The sequence below is a fragment of the Ambystoma mexicanum genome, chromosome 10, assembly GCF_040938575.1.
Source record: "Ambystoma mexicanum isolate Mex_15411 chromosome 10, UKY_AmexF1_1, whole genome shotgun sequence".
Taxonomy (NCBI): domain Eukaryota; kingdom Metazoa; phylum Chordata; class Amphibia; order Caudata; family Ambystomatidae; genus Ambystoma; species Ambystoma mexicanum.
Window position 1 is genome coordinate 673,261,289 of NC_090932.1, and position 16,251 is coordinate 673,277,539.

The 16,251-nt window shown below is 48.4% G+C and overlaps 1 protein-coding gene across 1 annotated transcript; it reads right to left on the reverse strand.

The window, feature by feature from the left end:
- Positions 1-350: 350 nt before the first annotated feature.
- CHST2 (carbohydrate sulfotransferase 2) lies at positions 351-4,183 on the reverse strand. Its single transcript, XM_069618255.1, has one exon. It carries the CDS (start codon positions 2,044-2,046, stop codon positions 760-762), a length of 1,287 nt encoding a protein of 428 aa, XP_069474356.1. The 5' UTR covers positions 2,047-4,183; the 3' UTR covers positions 351-759.
- Between the last annotated feature and the right edge of the window lie 12,068 nt (positions 4,184-16,251).

Consider the following 16,251-nt stretch of genomic DNA (forward strand, 5'->3'; position numbering starts at 1 on the left):
ATGACCAGACCTATGCGACACTGTGCCCTGCAGAGCCGCGGCAACGCGGCTATACACGCTGTTCAGAAGAGCGCCATGTCACGTCTTTTTTTTTTATTTATTTCTATTTACAGTAAAAGGGTGCACCAGCATTCCCTGCTGATGACAAGCCCAAAAACAGCACATGTCCAGTCCAGTACCACACACGCTCACACGTGTGTTGTCCTTGAATTCAATGTGCAATTCGGCAAGTAAATTATGCACCCTGCAAGGACGCATTACAATCCCTTATTTTAAAGGACCCCCGCAGACAATAATGGTGGTTTGATATGTATGCGAAGTGCCAAAATCAATCGAGGTAACTTAGGAAACACAATTTATGATGTTTATTTATTAATTGCATTAGTGACATCGTTTTTAACAGACCCATCCCCCACTCACCCCTCTGCTGCCTCCTGTGACCTTATCAAACGTGCGTGTACTTTGTCAAGTGGTGTACGCAGCACAGGTCTGCAAATACACTTCAGGTTTGATAAGTAAATGTTGGTGGGGGGGCATCGAGGGGAGGGGGTCACAGACAAACATTCCCAAACTCCAAACCGCACTGGCTTCTAATTTTGTCCTGGGTGGAATGCAAAAGGTTCGCAATTTAAGTAGGAGGAGGAAGTGTTTTGCGCTTGTGAAAATGGGGTTTACCAGGTGTTCTTGAAATGCGACAGGTGAAGTCATCGGAGCTCCAATGTATGGTTACTAGCCCTCACATAAAAGCTTTGAAGGGTTTCACAACCGGGACTTCTGTAGTAGTGGTTTGCTGAGGTCCTTAACCTCTCCGGGGGTGCTCACTCTGGAGTAGCCCAGCAGATCCATGGGCAGCTGGCAGTACTCCTCCACCTGCTTGATTTGCACAAAGGTGAGCAGTGTCCTCCAGGCGTTCATGGCCTGGGTGGCATTGCGGGCTGACACCACAAACGGTTTGGAGGAGTAGCCTGACCCACTGGTCATGTTCAGAGAAAAACTTTCCAACTCGTGACTCACAACTAGGTTGACAAAGCTGTAGACCTGTCTGAGGGTCCTTACAGGGTCCACCACCAGGTCCTCATAGCGGACCACCATGTACTTGCCCTTAAGCCAGGGTGGGGGGTTGAGGGCGGTCCGCAGGGTCTTACCCATGCTGCCACATATAACCTCCATGGCTCCAATGGCGTGGTAATCTGAGCCCTCCTTCTTGTTCAGCTTGTGGCTGGGGTCCACAAAGGGCATGCGGCGGATGCGAGGATCCCGACTCCGCACCACCTGCAAGCTCTCGCGGATCAGCCCGTGCCGCGACTTGATCCTGGAGCTAGCAACGGCACGTGGGTCCCGCACCAGGTGGATGACCTTGAGGTCGAGAGAGGGATCCTCCATAAGCGGGGCCAACACGTTGATGTCGAAGATGCGCACCCCCTTGATGACCAAGGTGTTATACTTACGGCACTCCTCCTCCAACATGCTCAGGCTCTGGGGCGGGCATTTCTTGCAGACCTTGTCATCCACCAGCCCCACCCGGTCCTTGCGATAGGCAACACAGAGTGGCAGGGAGCAGATTACCTTGTTGGTGGCAGCTCCAAAGATACCCATGGTGGTGAGGTTCCTGCTCCCTCCGGTCCCCGTGCTGTAGAGCTGAAGGGCTGACATGTCACAGCGGTAGAGGGCACTCAGCAGGTCCCGAGCCGCCCCCTGCAGGGACACTGCATCCCCTGGGTACAGCTTCTGCCAGACATGCCACACGGGTTCGTACAAGAAGAAGACATCCGGGTTCTGGTTGAAGAGCTCTCCAAAGAAAGAGGATCCCGAACGCCAAGTGGTGAAGACGTAGAGCAGCTGGCGCTTTTGACGTGGTGGTGGAGAGGGCCGATAGAGGTAGCGAGTCTGGAAGGGCTGCGACTGTCGTCGAGTCCCAGCCACAGGTTGGCTGCACTGCTGCGGCTCCCGGTGCCACCTGTAGTCCACCAGATTTACCATGGTGAGCACCAGCAGAAGTACATAGCCCAGGCACAGTAGCAGCGCCTTCCGCCGGAAGAGTTTCATCCTCAGGAGTGGCAGGCGGCAAATGTGTTGGTCATAATACCCTCAGGACTATCTAACGAAGGAAGCACCACACTGGGCTGGCTCCCTTTAAAAAAATAGTTTGTTATGGTGCAGCCACATCACGGTTTAACTCTTTTGGTGGCCCTCTTCTAAGAGTCAGTCAGTGCTTTAAGTGGGAGAGTATGTTTAGCGTGCTCAACAAGCGTATACATCTGTGTGAAAGGGACCACAATCACACTTCTCAATGGGAAACTGTCGCCACGTGACAACGAACGCAGGGATTTGTTTTCAAGTTCATGCACCGGTGACAGCAGGTCCTCCGTCACTGGCAGCCCCCTTCTGGTGTGGTAGGGCCCTGCCCGGTTGCTGGCCCCCTTTGGGGAGTCGAGTCAGGATGTGCTGCCTCGCTAGCAAGTGACCTTCTGCGACAGTAACTGCACTTGCTGCCGCCTTGGTAAGCAACTTTGTGAGGTAGGGACAGCATGTGCTGCCTCGTTGCTGCTAACCCGCTTTCCTGTGGCGCTTTAGCATCCCCCGCCTGGATGGAAGGCCCCCGCCTTGCGCTGCGTCATCAGGCCCCGCTGGGGTTCTATCTGGGCCAGCGCGCCCTGCTTTGTGGCGGCCCTCTTCAGGAGCAGTGTCACTAGACGGCATTGTAAAGAAAAGTTACTGAATTCATCCCCAGGGGCCAGGCGGCTTGCTCATAGATACAGCTATAAACAAAATGTCGGCGTGAGCGCGAAGTTGCAGGGGGAGTTTGCCCGTGGCAAGAAGCTCCAAAGATTGCTCGCGGTCCTGGCCGTTTTAGGGCGCTCAAAAGTTCATGGCTGCGGGGAAGGTGCGATCTCATTGGTGGATTTCCTCGTGGCAGTCGGGCGCAGTTATGGCACGGTCCACCCAGGCAACAGCAGAGCCGGGCGCATGTGATCTCCAAAAACAGCTAATCATTGGTGCATTTCGCCGAGACCTTCCTCCGAAGTCCACGAATAATAACTGAAGCATACACGCCGACTCGCTCCTGGCCTTTTAGCCAAACGTGTCAATGTTCCCCGCTGTACTGGGCACCCCAAAAGCATCCACCGTTACGATACAGTGCAACACAGAGAAACAATATTTCACCTTTCTTCTGCAACATCTGCCCCTTGACAGTTCCGTCATATCTCGCCGGTCCTTCCTTATCCGCTAAGTGAGGGGGTCTGCTGGGTGCTGCCGGGTCTTTACGTGCAGAAAGTGCGTGTCTGCTTGTGTTCTCAGCTGTGCTCTGCAGATGGTGTCTCCATTCAGCGGAGCCTGGGTGCTACTATCCCACGCGCAGGGCCGGGTTATTCAGGAATGCACGCGTGATGCTCCCTTCTGTGCAGAGCTGGGTGTCTGTATCCATGGACGCATGGGTGCCTCGCGCCGCTGTGCAGAGCCGGGCTTCTCTGTATTATACCAGGCAGACTGGGGTGCCCGAGTTCAAAGCTCAGTGGGTGTTGTCCCCCTGCTGCGTGTAGAACTGAATGTCTGCATCCAGAAGCCCACTGGGGCAGCGGCTTGCTGTGCAGAAGTAGCCGTCCGTATTGTCGTTCAGAAATGGTTCTCCCCCCTGGTTCGCGCTGGGTGACTTTGTTTCAAGGTCCATGGGTGCTGCCCCCTGCTGTGGAGTGCAGAGTTCCCTGCGTGCTGTTGGATCGTCAGCCCTGCAAGGCTGTGTTTTATTGCCCCAAAAGTCTCCTGGGTTCTGCTCCCTGACGTCCACAGGGTGTCTGTGTGTGATGAAGGACCCCGCTCCATGCAGCACTGGGAAAGTCGGTGTCTTCCCAGGGAGCCCTCCGCGCTGATCCCTGCGGCAGAGGAGAGCGTCCTCCTCGTAGGATCTCCGGGGGGAAGCTCCCTGCGCAGGGCTCGGCGTCTTTCTCCAGCGATCCCTCGGCGCTGCTGCTGCTTTAGCTGGGCACCGCTACAGCGTCTACCCATTCAGCTTGCCCATCGCCTGGCTTCCCCAACGCAAAAGGGGCGCATGTTTTGAGCCGAAGGAAGTCGTGAACGCCGAGAGCAGACGCGCATCAGCCGCTCTCTCCTCCTGCCTCTGCGCGCACCGGCGAGAATAGATCCCATCGCAGAAAACGACCACCACGGTCTGGCGACAAGAAAAACAAGCACAAAGGCTGGTCCAAACAAGACCCACCACAAAAAAAGAAGTCCAAAACTAGCCGAACCCTAAAGACGCGCGTAGGCTAAAGAAGTGAAACCATTTCAACTACATTTTTTGTACCCTTTTAAGTTGCCTGTCTTTTTAATGCTTTCGGATGCATTTTTTGCAATATTTGCCGTTTCCAAATTCAACGCTGCCTTGTAATATTTGCCCCACTGCTGTTTATCGGGTCTAGTGCCACACTTGCACCTCTAACTTGTCCGTGGTTCCGTCATTTTCTTTTTTCCGATCCCCCTGTGCTTCTTTTTTCTTGTTCATCTGGCTTTGTGTCTTTTTCAATGTTTACCCTGTTTTTAATGTTTTTTCACTTTTACCCCCACTATCACCACCCCTCCTGCGCCTCCCACCCCCCCCCCCCCCCCCCCCCTCAGGGTTTTAGGGCGATTTTAAAGGGTTCCTTCCTTCCTTCCCTTCCCTTCCATCAGTGCACACGTTTTACATCTTGGAGCAGTCTGGGTCATTGCATCAAATGTCACAACATGCAAAACAGCCATATCATTGCTGCAAGTGAATCTCACGCCTCAGAGCAATCTCGCTAATTCTCTGCCAGTCTCCTTTATGGGACCATAGTCTCACTTACCGTTTGAGCCGCAAGCCTCGAGCATTTTGACACATTTTCTGTGGATCTCGACCATAGAAGCACAATAGCACTCCCTCACTCAAGAAAAATGGGGTGATAATTGAAGGGAATAAGGAAGGACGGAACGACAGAAGCAAAAGAGGAAAGAAGAAACGGGCAGAATAAGAAAACGGGAGGAAAGAAGAAAGGAAAGGAGAACAAGAAAAGCATAAGGAAGGAAAGAAAGGAGACGAAGGAAGGCAATTACGCAAGAATGGAAGAAAGAAGCAAAAGGGAAAAACAAAAGGAAAGATGGCAGGAAGAAAAAAGAAAGGACAGAAGGAGAAAATAAGTACAAAGGAAAGAAAGATGGGTTGAAGGAAGGAAATACGAAAAGAAAGTGTAAAGGTAGAAAAGAAGAACACCGTTAGAAGATAGAACAAAGGGCTGAAACGGGGACGTGTAGAAGAAAACTTTTAAGAGAAAGTAGGAACGAAAAAGGAAGGAAAAGAAAGAAAGAAGAAAAATGAAGGACGGAAGAGGGAAGGAAAGACGTTGGAACAAAGGAAATAAGAACAAATGGCAGGGAAGAATGGATGAAAAGAAGGAAGAAAGGAAAGATGGAGGAAGCAAACGTAGGAAAGAAAAAGAAGGATAGAGAGTATAAAGAACAGAAACAAAGAAAGATGGAAGAATAATGGAAAGAAGAAACAGAATAAGTAAAAAAAAAGAAGGAAAGATAAAAGCCCCAGGGAAACCCTCTGGGGAAAAAACCCTGCTGGTGCAGTTGAGGTGCTTGATTGGAAAAGGACGTTCTGATGGTGTTGTTTCCTCTTCTATGGTTGAGCCGGATCCTAGACAGGCTGTCCAAAGCTCGGTATTCCGAAAGGATCAAGAATACTGGATAAGACAAGTTAGGAGTTAGAATCAGAGCCTGACATGGCCAGGAACTGGATCAGGTGGAGGGAAGGTGAGTATACCTGTTGTTTAAGAGGGGAAGTCCTACCAGAACCTGTCTGGAGGGAAATGGGTGGCTGATGGAAGTCGCTGAGAGAGCTCAGCGAGGCTGCAGAAAGAAGGTAATAATAGAAGGTAAGCGCATGAGAGGTAAGAAGAGGTCCAAGGGAATACCTAGGTGTGTACTTGAGAACAGTAGCAATGCGCCAATCCTCGGATCGGCGGTGTCTACATCCTGGTCCAACAGTGAAGCGTGATGATGACAGAGGACGCAACAGACCTGAACGTGAAACCACTGCACTGCGCCCTCGCGGTGGCGATGCCATCTTGAGAGTAGGAACAACTGAATGCAACCGCAACTTCCAACGATGCCAAAAAGAACGGTGACGCAGGCGGTTTGTGACAGTATGCCACCTCCCAAGGGCAGCACACCCGGCTTGCCCGGGTGAAAGCAGTGGAAATGCCGAACCAGACAGGGAGTATGGACTGCAGAAGCAGGCTTCCAAGAACGGTCAGCCACAGAATAAACCTTCCAGTGTACCAGATACTGGAGTCGCCCATGATGATAAGAGGAATCACATATACCGGAGACCTCAAAACTCGGGGCCCGAGGCCGTCAGCAGTGGGGGACGACAGGCTATTGTGGCATGACCAAACCAATCAGGAGTCTGAGGCTTGAGCTGGGAAACATGGGACACAGAATGTATCCTGGCCCAAGAAGGAGGAAGTTGTAAATGGTTGCCAACTGACCCTTCGCAGCCAGCATAGTGAAAGGGACAATGAATTTCGGGGACAGCTTAGAAGCCACCAGATGATGGGGCAGAAACCTCAAGAATAGCCAAACGGAATCACCAGGCACAATAGCAGGTGTGGGGGAGCGATACTTATCCGCATAGCGCTTGGACCATTCCTGAGCATCCAACAATGCTGTTCTGGCTGTCTGATGACCCTGCTGTATGTCGCTCATCAAAGCATCATCATCTGGAAAGGCTGAGGATTTGAGAAGAGAGGATGGAAGGCAAGAAGCATCATATACATAACTGCAGCGAAAAGGACTAGTATCAATCATGGTGTGTGGGGCATTGTTGTAAGCAACTTCTGCCAACGACAATAGTTCCTTCCAGTTGTATTGGGCAGCAGAAATTAAACAACAAAGGATTCCCTCTAGGGTTTGATTGAGGCGTTCAGTCTTCCCATTGGTCTGGGGATGATATCCCGAGCTCAGGGCCCCTCTTTATGTCCAATGCTGAGCAAACTAGCTTCTAGTAGCGAGAGATATACTGAGGACTATGCTGTCTAGAAGACCATGACGGATGAAAATGGGGTCTATAAAATGTCTTGCCATTTGAGGCACTGTAGGTACTGCAGGTAAGGCAATGAAGTGGGCCAGCTTAGTGAAGTAGTCGATGGTCCCCATTTTTGTGGTGCACCCTTTGGAAACAGGTAGGTCGACAATGAAGTCTGTGGATATTAACTGCCAAGGACGGGCAGGTATTTGGAAAAATACTAATTTGCCCAATGGAGTTCTGCGTGGAACCTTGATTTGGAGACAGATGGAACAGGATGAGACATAATCGGAGACGTCTTTCCGCAATGTTTCCCACCAGAAGTGTCTCAGTACCATAGCCAGAGTGCTAGTGATACCACGATGTCCTGCAGCTAGAGAATCGAGACACATGAGCATCGCTTCTATTTGAAGATCAGTGGAAGGGGCAAAAACATGATTATCATGATAAAAACATCCACCTTCAAGGGTGTACCCCACCTTCTCGGCTAGAGGACGGATGGTGTCCATGAGTGCACCAGTCTTCATGGATCTAGAGTGGAGAAAGTCACGGATAACAGCTATAAACGTAGCATGAGGAAACATTCTCTCTGTCTGAAACCCAGGTCCGTGATCAGAATCCTTCCATGGTAACGCGTCTGCTTGTAGATTGGATTTTCATGGAATTACGGTAAAGGTTATGTTGTACGGGGAGAATAAGTGTGCCCATCTCACTTGTCTGCTATTACATGTTTCCACATACTGGAGACTCTTGAGGTTTTGGTGATCTGTGCGTAACTCAAATGGTGTGTTGAGACCCCAAGAGCAGATGCCGCCACTCCTGAAAGGCTCATGGCCAGTAACTCTTTTTCCAAGACTGTATAGTTTAGTTCAGAAGGAGAAAAGGTCTTAGAAAGATAGGCTACTGGGTATTCTTGTCCAGGTGAGACAGCCTGTTTTAAGACAGCTCCCATGGCAAAGTTGGAAGAATCTGTCTCCACAATAAATGGCAGATTCTGATCTGGAGCTCGCAACAGAGGAGTCATTGTGAAAAGTAATTTTAATCTGTCGAAGGCTGATTGGGCTTTAGTTGTCCATTCAAAAACCTTCCCCTTCTTGAGCAATTTGGTCAAGGGCTGGACGATGACAGAGAAATTGTCTATGAATTTCCTATAGAAATTGGTAAACCCAAGAAAACTCTGCAGCTCCTTAATGGAACAGGCAGAAGACAACTTCAGAACTGCCTAAACTTTTCTTTGATCCATGGAAATACCAGTAGAAGACAGCACAAACCCCAAATTGGTCACACTGGATTGGTGGAACTCACACTTCTCAGGTTTACAATAAAGGTAGTTTACTCGTAACCTGTGTAACACTTGACAAGTGTTTTGATGATGATCCACCGGGTTTCTTGAAAAAATCAGGATGCCGTCTACAATAGTGTGGAGGAGGAGTTCGGAGAAGACGTGGTTCATAAACCTCTGGAAAACTGCCAGGGCATTGGACAGCCCAAAACTCTATACCCGAAATACCCAAAAAGGGTACGCAACACCGTTTTCCATTCATCACACTTTTATATCCTAATGAGGTGGTATGCTCTTCTGAGGTCTAGTTTGGTATACATTGTGGCTCCCTTGACTGCCTTCAAGATATCGGGGATGAGTGGCATGGGGTATGGATCTGGTATGGTGATTCTGTTTAGTCCACGATAATCTATACAGGGCCTTAATTCCTCTGTATCTTTCTTTGGAATGAAAAATAATGAAGCCCCTGCTGGAGATGTTGATTCTGAATCAGGCCGTTCTCGAGATGGGTATCCAGATACTGGGCCTCATTACAAGTCCAGCGGTAACCCTGCCAGTGCTACTGGTGGGTGGCCACCGGACTTGTAAGATTTACCCGCGCCTGGCTTGCCGTTAACACCGGTAGATTACAACCACTGATACTAATGGAGTGCCATCAACTTCCTCCACCGGGACGGCAGTGCCTTAGGGGATCGTGGGATACTTTGGGACCTAGCCACAGATCATCAATGAACAGTCCGGCTGCCCCACATTCAACTAAAGCTGGAACATTAACAAACAATCTATTGAGAAGAAGAAAGGACACTCTCAGGACCACCATGTCTAGGGATGGCGAAGTTGTGGACAATAGTTGGGAACCTGTCTGTTACCCCGACCGTGGCTCCCTCTACGGTTGGGATTTGGCATTTCCCAATCTAGCAGGTCACCTAGGAGGAGCTACCGGACACGCGTTGCGTAGATGCTCTGAGGAGGCGCAATACATGCACAATCCCTGATTTCTTCTGCAGGCTCATTCCTCTTATGTTAATGGACCACGTGCATAGCCCACCTGCATGTGTTCGTCAGGTTCAACTGCTTTGGGGGCGTGTAATTGTTCCATGCTTATTCGCTGAGATCTACTTCTCCCTCGTTCAGTCTGTCTTTCCTGTAGACGGTAGTCTAATTGCATGCTAAGAGAAACTAGTTCTGCTAAAGACGTAGCTCGGGGAACTCGAGCAAGTCCGTCTTTTAAATCTTTGTTTAGACCCCTTCTGAATAGGGTGATTAATGCATCGTCTGGCCAGGCTGTCCTTGCAGCTAGTTGTTTAAATTGGTTATATGATATGATATGATAGGTTATTTATAACGCACTTAATACCCAGATGTTTTGAAGCGCGGACACGGGGACCGAACCTGTGTTGCTCCGTGTCGTCTTGCTTCCAAGGAGAGCACGCTGCTCCTGAGCTATCCTCCCGAGACAATTCCAACACATCCTAAGTACCCTGTCCTGAGTACCCTGTCTGTAATCCAGGAGCTTTTCTTGTGATGAAACAGTGAGTCCCCTTCGTTCAAACATAGCCTTGAGACTGGCTATGAAGGCAGGTAGAGAGTCTAAAACTGCATTGTTAGATGTAACTATAGGGGTAGCTCAGGATAAAGCAGGTCCCGTTAAGTGAGAGATCATGTAATCCACGCGGTCTCTATCCGATGGAAAGAAGGCGGTTTTAAATGCATACTGTACTGTATATGCATCAAGGAATTCCTTCAGAGAACGGGGACGGGACTCCCATCATACTTGCCTTCAGGTAACGGGCCAAAGACATCTCTGAACTGGAGGGGGGTTTAATAGACAGTTGTTGTTTTAGCACTGCGTTCTTGTGTTTCAGAGTTTGTACCTCATGAGATAAGCCCTGCACTGCAGTCGCCAATTACTGCACTTGGTCTAAGGCTGTCTGTAACATTGCCATAATGATTCAAGTACCAGCGTCACTAGCTGTAACAATTTACGCTCTGATGTGAACAAATAGACTAACCTGTAGCGTGCAGCAAGAAGCAAAGCAAATGAAGACGTACCCTAATGCCAGAGTACCTCCTCTCCCATATAATTGAGAAGGGGACATACGTGAAGGCCCAGGGAAACCCTCTGGGGGGGAAATCCCTGCTGGTGCAGTTGAGGTGCTTGATTGGAAGAGGACATTCTGATGGCGTTGTTTCCCTTTCTATGGTTGGGCTGGATCCTAGACAGTCTGTCCACGGCTCATTCATCTGAAAGGATCCAGAATACTGCATAAGACAAGGTAGGAGTTAGAATCACAGCCTGAGATGGCCAGGAGCTGGATCAGGTGGAGGGAAGGTGAGTATACCTGTTGTTTAAACGTGGAAGTCCTACCGGAACCTGTCTGGACGGAAATAGGCAGTTGATGGAAGTCGCTGAGAGAGCTCCGCAAGGCTGCGGAAAGAAGGTAATAATAGAAGGTAAGAGCATGAGAGGTAAGAAGAGGCCCAAGGAAATACCAAGTGCGTACTTATGGAGCGTCCTGAGAACAGTAGCGATACGCCGATCATCGGATCGGCGGTGTCTATATCCTGGTCCAACAGTGAAGCATGATGACATCAGAGAACGCAAAACAGACCTGAACGTGAAACCACTTCACTGCACCCTCGCTGTGGAGGAGCCATCTTGAGAGTAAGACCAACTGAATGCAACCACAACTTCCAACAATGCCAAAAAGAACGGTGACACAAGCGGGTTGTGACACAGGATGGGCGAGAAGCCGCTAGGGTAGTCGAGGGGGCAGCAAAGTTTATGAGGAGGCTTGTAGTGTTGGATAGAGTAAGGGTAGATATAGTGGTTCCTTAGTGGATAGATTTGAGAACCGGGAGAATTCATTTAAATCGGGCCCTGTTTTGCATTGTCAGCCATTGACCTGGTGAAGTTGCAAGGAAGTAGGTGTGGAGTCTGGGAGTTCAAAGAGAGTCCTGGGAGCGGAGTTAAAGATCTTGTCGAGTGGACAGACAGCATAGTTGGTGAGACCAAAGTGGATGCTGGCACAGTAGTCCAGTTTATGGAACATTTACATTACATTTCCTCACCTATTTTATTTTATTTATTTTATTTATCAAGCATTTGTTAGACACTTTATAAAACAGAATTGTATTTCAAAGCTTCACAAGGCTAAATGGGAAGGGAACAGGGGAAATAATAACAATGGCAAAAACAGTAAGTATACAGTTGTGGTCCTACTAGGCCTTGTGGCTTTCGGACAGGCAAATGCATTTGAGGAGAAGTGCAGGAGCTGGGGAAGGAAGGAGGAACAGAGGAAGGGACAAGTGCTCGAGGAGGGCCCAGGAGGGAAGTGCTAAGGCGAGCCAAGGAGGAGAACCTCAAGATAAGTGCTAGTACAGATGACTCTCAGGGGAGGGATGTGGAGGCACCAAGCAGGGGCCTGCAGTGAGTGGAGCAGGGGGGGATGCTGATATTTACTGGATTGAAGGGCCTGGGATCCTGTGAGATTCACAAGGATCAGGCCACCGGTCACAGCAGCAGTGGGGTGATCAGCAGGGAAGGGAAAGAAATAGAGAAGAGCAGACTTTTGAGCAGTTTCTGGAACTTAAGGAGGTCTGTCTGAAGTCTGAGAGGGGCAGGGAGGCTGTTCCAAATTGAGGCACCAGCTGAGGAGAGAGACGCGCCTCCCCACTCTCAGCTTGAAGAACCGTTTGACAGTCAGATAGTTGGAGTTAGAGGAGCGTCGGGCTCTAGCAGCGGAGTAATTAGAGAGGGGAAAGTTACAGATAGTATGGTCCCAGGCACCAGAAGGCCTTGTGAATGATGCAGAGGGTCTTGAATTCGATCCTTGAAACTACTGGGAGCAAGTAGAGAGATTCTAGGGCTGGAGAGATACGATCCCTGGGCTTGCTTGAGGCCAAGGATAAGCCTTGCAGCCTTATTCTGGATTAGCTGGAGGGGGCCAAAGGAGGAAAGAGGGAGATTGAGAAAGAGGCTGTTGCGTTAGTGCAGCCTGGAGAGGACCAGAGCTCTGCAGACATTGAGCTTCTGGGGGAAGATGAGAAAAGGAAGAATGCCTCTGTGGAGGAGGAGCTGGAAGTGGGACTTCTTGGTAAGGTCCTTGATGTGAGTGAGAAATAATGGAAGCAGGGCCACACTCAGAGAAGATCAGGGCCGCTCCACCTCCAGGTCTGTTGGGTCTGGTTTTCGAGAGGATTTTGAAGGCCTCAGGAAGGAGAGTGTCAAGAGCAGTGACAGAGCTGGTATTGAACCACGTCTCGGTAAGAGCAAGGACGTCCAGGTCAAAGTCTTCGAAAAAGAGAAAGATGTCAGTGGAGCGTTTGACAGCAGAGGGAGCACTCAGAGTAGATAAGTGAAGCTGGTTACCACCTTTGAAGGTTTTCTGAGGGGGTGTAATGGGGCGTGGTACTACCATCAGTGGTGGTGGAGAAGTGAGGGGAGGGGAAGCAGTGGTGGCAGGAGAAGGGAGAAAGGTTATGAGAGAAGGCAGGCACCGGTCAAGAAGGAGAAGAGTAGGTTCAGAACCTTGGGCCATGATAGTGCCATTGTGACAGACATTAATGATACATCTAGAGAATGAGAAGTATGCAAGGAGTACTTCCCATCTAGTGCCACCATTAATGGGTGAGGAGGAAGGAGTGGATAGCAGATGGGGGGTCCCATAGGTCAGGAGAGGGGACAGTGAAGTGGATGTCTGTAATAGTCTGTCTGAAAGTGGCGTCGATATGTCCGCGATAGGTAGGCCTGGATTAGAGTACAGGAGAGCTATTTTTTCAGCTTTTTTCTTCCAGACCTCGTGCGAGAGGTAGAATAAGTGATAGAATAGCAGTCAGAATAGATAGGAGAGATGGAGAATGCCATGGCAGTAGAGGGGCAGAGAGAGATAAGCAGGGGAGCTGCACAGTGCATGGGAACTCACCAAGTGGCCTAACAGCCAGGTAGGCACAGAGGAGGAGGTGTGCAAAGGAAGACAATCAGTACACAGTTTTAAAAAGCAAACCTATATCCGAATTTCTCAAAAGGCGCTACAGAGCAGAATAAAATGGAGGATGAAAAGATTTGAAAAGCACACACACCTAGATTTGAATTTCCCAGAAAGCACTACAAGCAGCACAAAATGGAGGAAGCAGGAGTTAAAAAGCACACCTAGATTCAAATTTCCCAAAAAACACTACAAGCAGAACAAAACAGAGGATGCAAAGATTTAAAAAGCACACATAGATTTGAATTTCCCAAAAAGCACCACAAGCAGCACACAATGGAGGATGCAAAGATTTAAAAAACACACCTAGTTTCAAATTTCCCAAAAAGCACTACAAAGCAGAACAAAATGGAGGACACACAGTTGTAATGCAAACCGTGGCGGCAGAACATATGGAAGATCAGCAATGCACTGAGACATCAACATTTAGTAACAGGCCCACATGTGGGTGGCATCATTTGGCTGGACATGCAAGGTGGCTCTTAGACAGCAGATAGGGTGTGCATGTAAAGACAGTAGTAATGGTAAAAGTCAGTAGGAAAGATAGAGGAGAGGAAGGCTTTGATGACTTCAAATGAGGGATAGCATGGCCTAAGCACTCGTAGAGGGTGGAAGGCAGTCAATCAGGGCCTGCATGGATGCGTGACTTGTGGTGAAGGCTGCAGTAGGGGCAGACATTTGTGTGAGGAGGTGCTGCACACAAGTCAAGGCAGGATTGTGATTAAAGTATATGACCTGTGGGCTTTCTCTGGCAGGCCAGGTCAACAAATATGGGCGTTGATTGTTTGCAGGCAGCCGGTGCAGTAGTGTCAGCGAAAAAAAGGGCGCATACAGGTGGTTTGGTAGCGGAGTGAGGTGTCCTCTGGTTCCTCCAGGCCCGGACAGGGTCAGACAGGGGGGGACCTGGCCCTTAGATGAGGCCCTTTGAGGCGGCAGGCGATCACCTGCCGGCTCCTTCTCATGCTCCAGGTAATAGATACAGAGCACCCAATAGTTGCAGGGCTCGTCTCTGCACTGAACAGCTCAGCATGATGCTGTGCGGGGCAGCCATGCTAGAACGATGCCCCACGCCGGATCTCATTCCAAAGTTGTACCGCCAAAGTGTGGTGGGCAGTAGATGATGAGCCGGCAGAGTGTGCCCAGTGGAGTTTCCCCTAAGCTTGAAGACACCTTTTCTGTAGTAAATACTACTAATAGATTAGTCTTTATCAAAATACAAATTTGTGATTCTCCTCATGTAGTCAATCTTAGTGGACTGACAAAATAATTCACTCCTTTTAGATTCCAGTTTTCAGTCTTGTGTACAATTTGTCTTTATTCAAAAATTAATAAGCAGAGGCCCATGCCGATGCATTTCGGACTTGTCCACCTTCCTCAGGCGGGCTCTAAAAAAACATTAACAGACATGGGTTTAGCATCACCCCTTTCTTCATGGAATTCAATTACATAACATGCCACTTTTTTTTTTAATTAAACATATTTCTTTTTCATATCATCAAGCAAAATATACCTCTCAACTTGAAGTGCCCTCTGCTGCCAATTATATCTTTAATTTTCCACTGGACACATTTGGCCATTTGTTAAGCCCTCAAAGCAAGAGTCTGCATGCCTGTAGCTCAAACATTTCTTACACACATACGCTGTAGTTCCACTGAGCTTATTTTGTTTAAGTGAACCATTATATGGGTTTGTTTGACAGACATGTGCATGTCACAATTTTAGGTTGTTCCCTGAAAGAAAGGGAAATGACCGAACTTACAACTGTAGTTGACTATAGAGTACCGATTGGCTGTTGACTTCGATTCTCTCTTCTTTAAATTTTAAATGTAACCATGAGCACTTACCACTACTGTGCGCTAACGGAATATGCTGCAGATTCAACACGGTAATGGTGGCAATCATTTCATCCGATTCAAGTCAAAAGTCCTTTCAATATAAAGAAACTCGAGTTGATGATGAACCCCCAAGTGAGTAAAAGAAAGGCAGCTCCAACAGGGAGCGGGCCTTTATGCCCAAGGCCCTAGATAAACAAATCTTCAATATATAAAGACCACAACTTTTTAATCAGATGTTGATAGCGCAATATGTTGCATGAAGAAATAAAACATATCACTGATAAAAAAGTAGAAACCTTCGGTTTTCCAACACAGGATGAGGACACAATATGGAATTTAATTAGGGGTACAAATAATGCTATACCAAGAAGTGGCCCATCCAGGAATAATAAACAGCTTGAATACCTTATATGAAAAGAAATCAGTAGAAAACCACATGAAGTTACATTAAGAGATTACTATAAGGTAAACAGTATTACTTTATCATTACGTGTTACATTAAGACCCGCATTATGCAAAGAGAATAAAAGAATTTGTAAAGAGGCAGAAACAAATATTTAAAAAGCCTTCCGTGACCAAATACAATTGACAATCCAGGAATTATTTAAAAAAAACATAGATTCTTTTAGCAGAGATATCAAGGATATTCAAGAAGTAAATCACACCTTAGATAAAGCTGATTTTGATAAGTTGATGGAGGAAATTAATGCCAAGCTTGAATAATATAGTAATGACCTAAGTAGTAGTATATAGGGATACCGTCCATCAATCTTAAAAAGGGGTGTGATATGATATCATATGATATGATTGGTTATTTATAACGCACTTAATACCTGTAGCAGGAGGCCACACACTCTTTTGGGCTCACCTCAAAGGTCAAGGTCACACATCATTAGTCCCGCCCCTTCTTCAGGGTAATTTATTTGAAGGATGTGGTCAAGTTTGTGCCACACCCCTGTTATCAGGGTCATGCCTCATCCCTTTTATACAGGTGGCCCGATGTCAAAGTTGCACCCCTCCTCCTACCCAAGGCTGCGGTAGGCAGGGCAAAGGTGAGCACCACCCGTCAATCAGCAGTCCGGTTGGGAGACACGTCCTGGC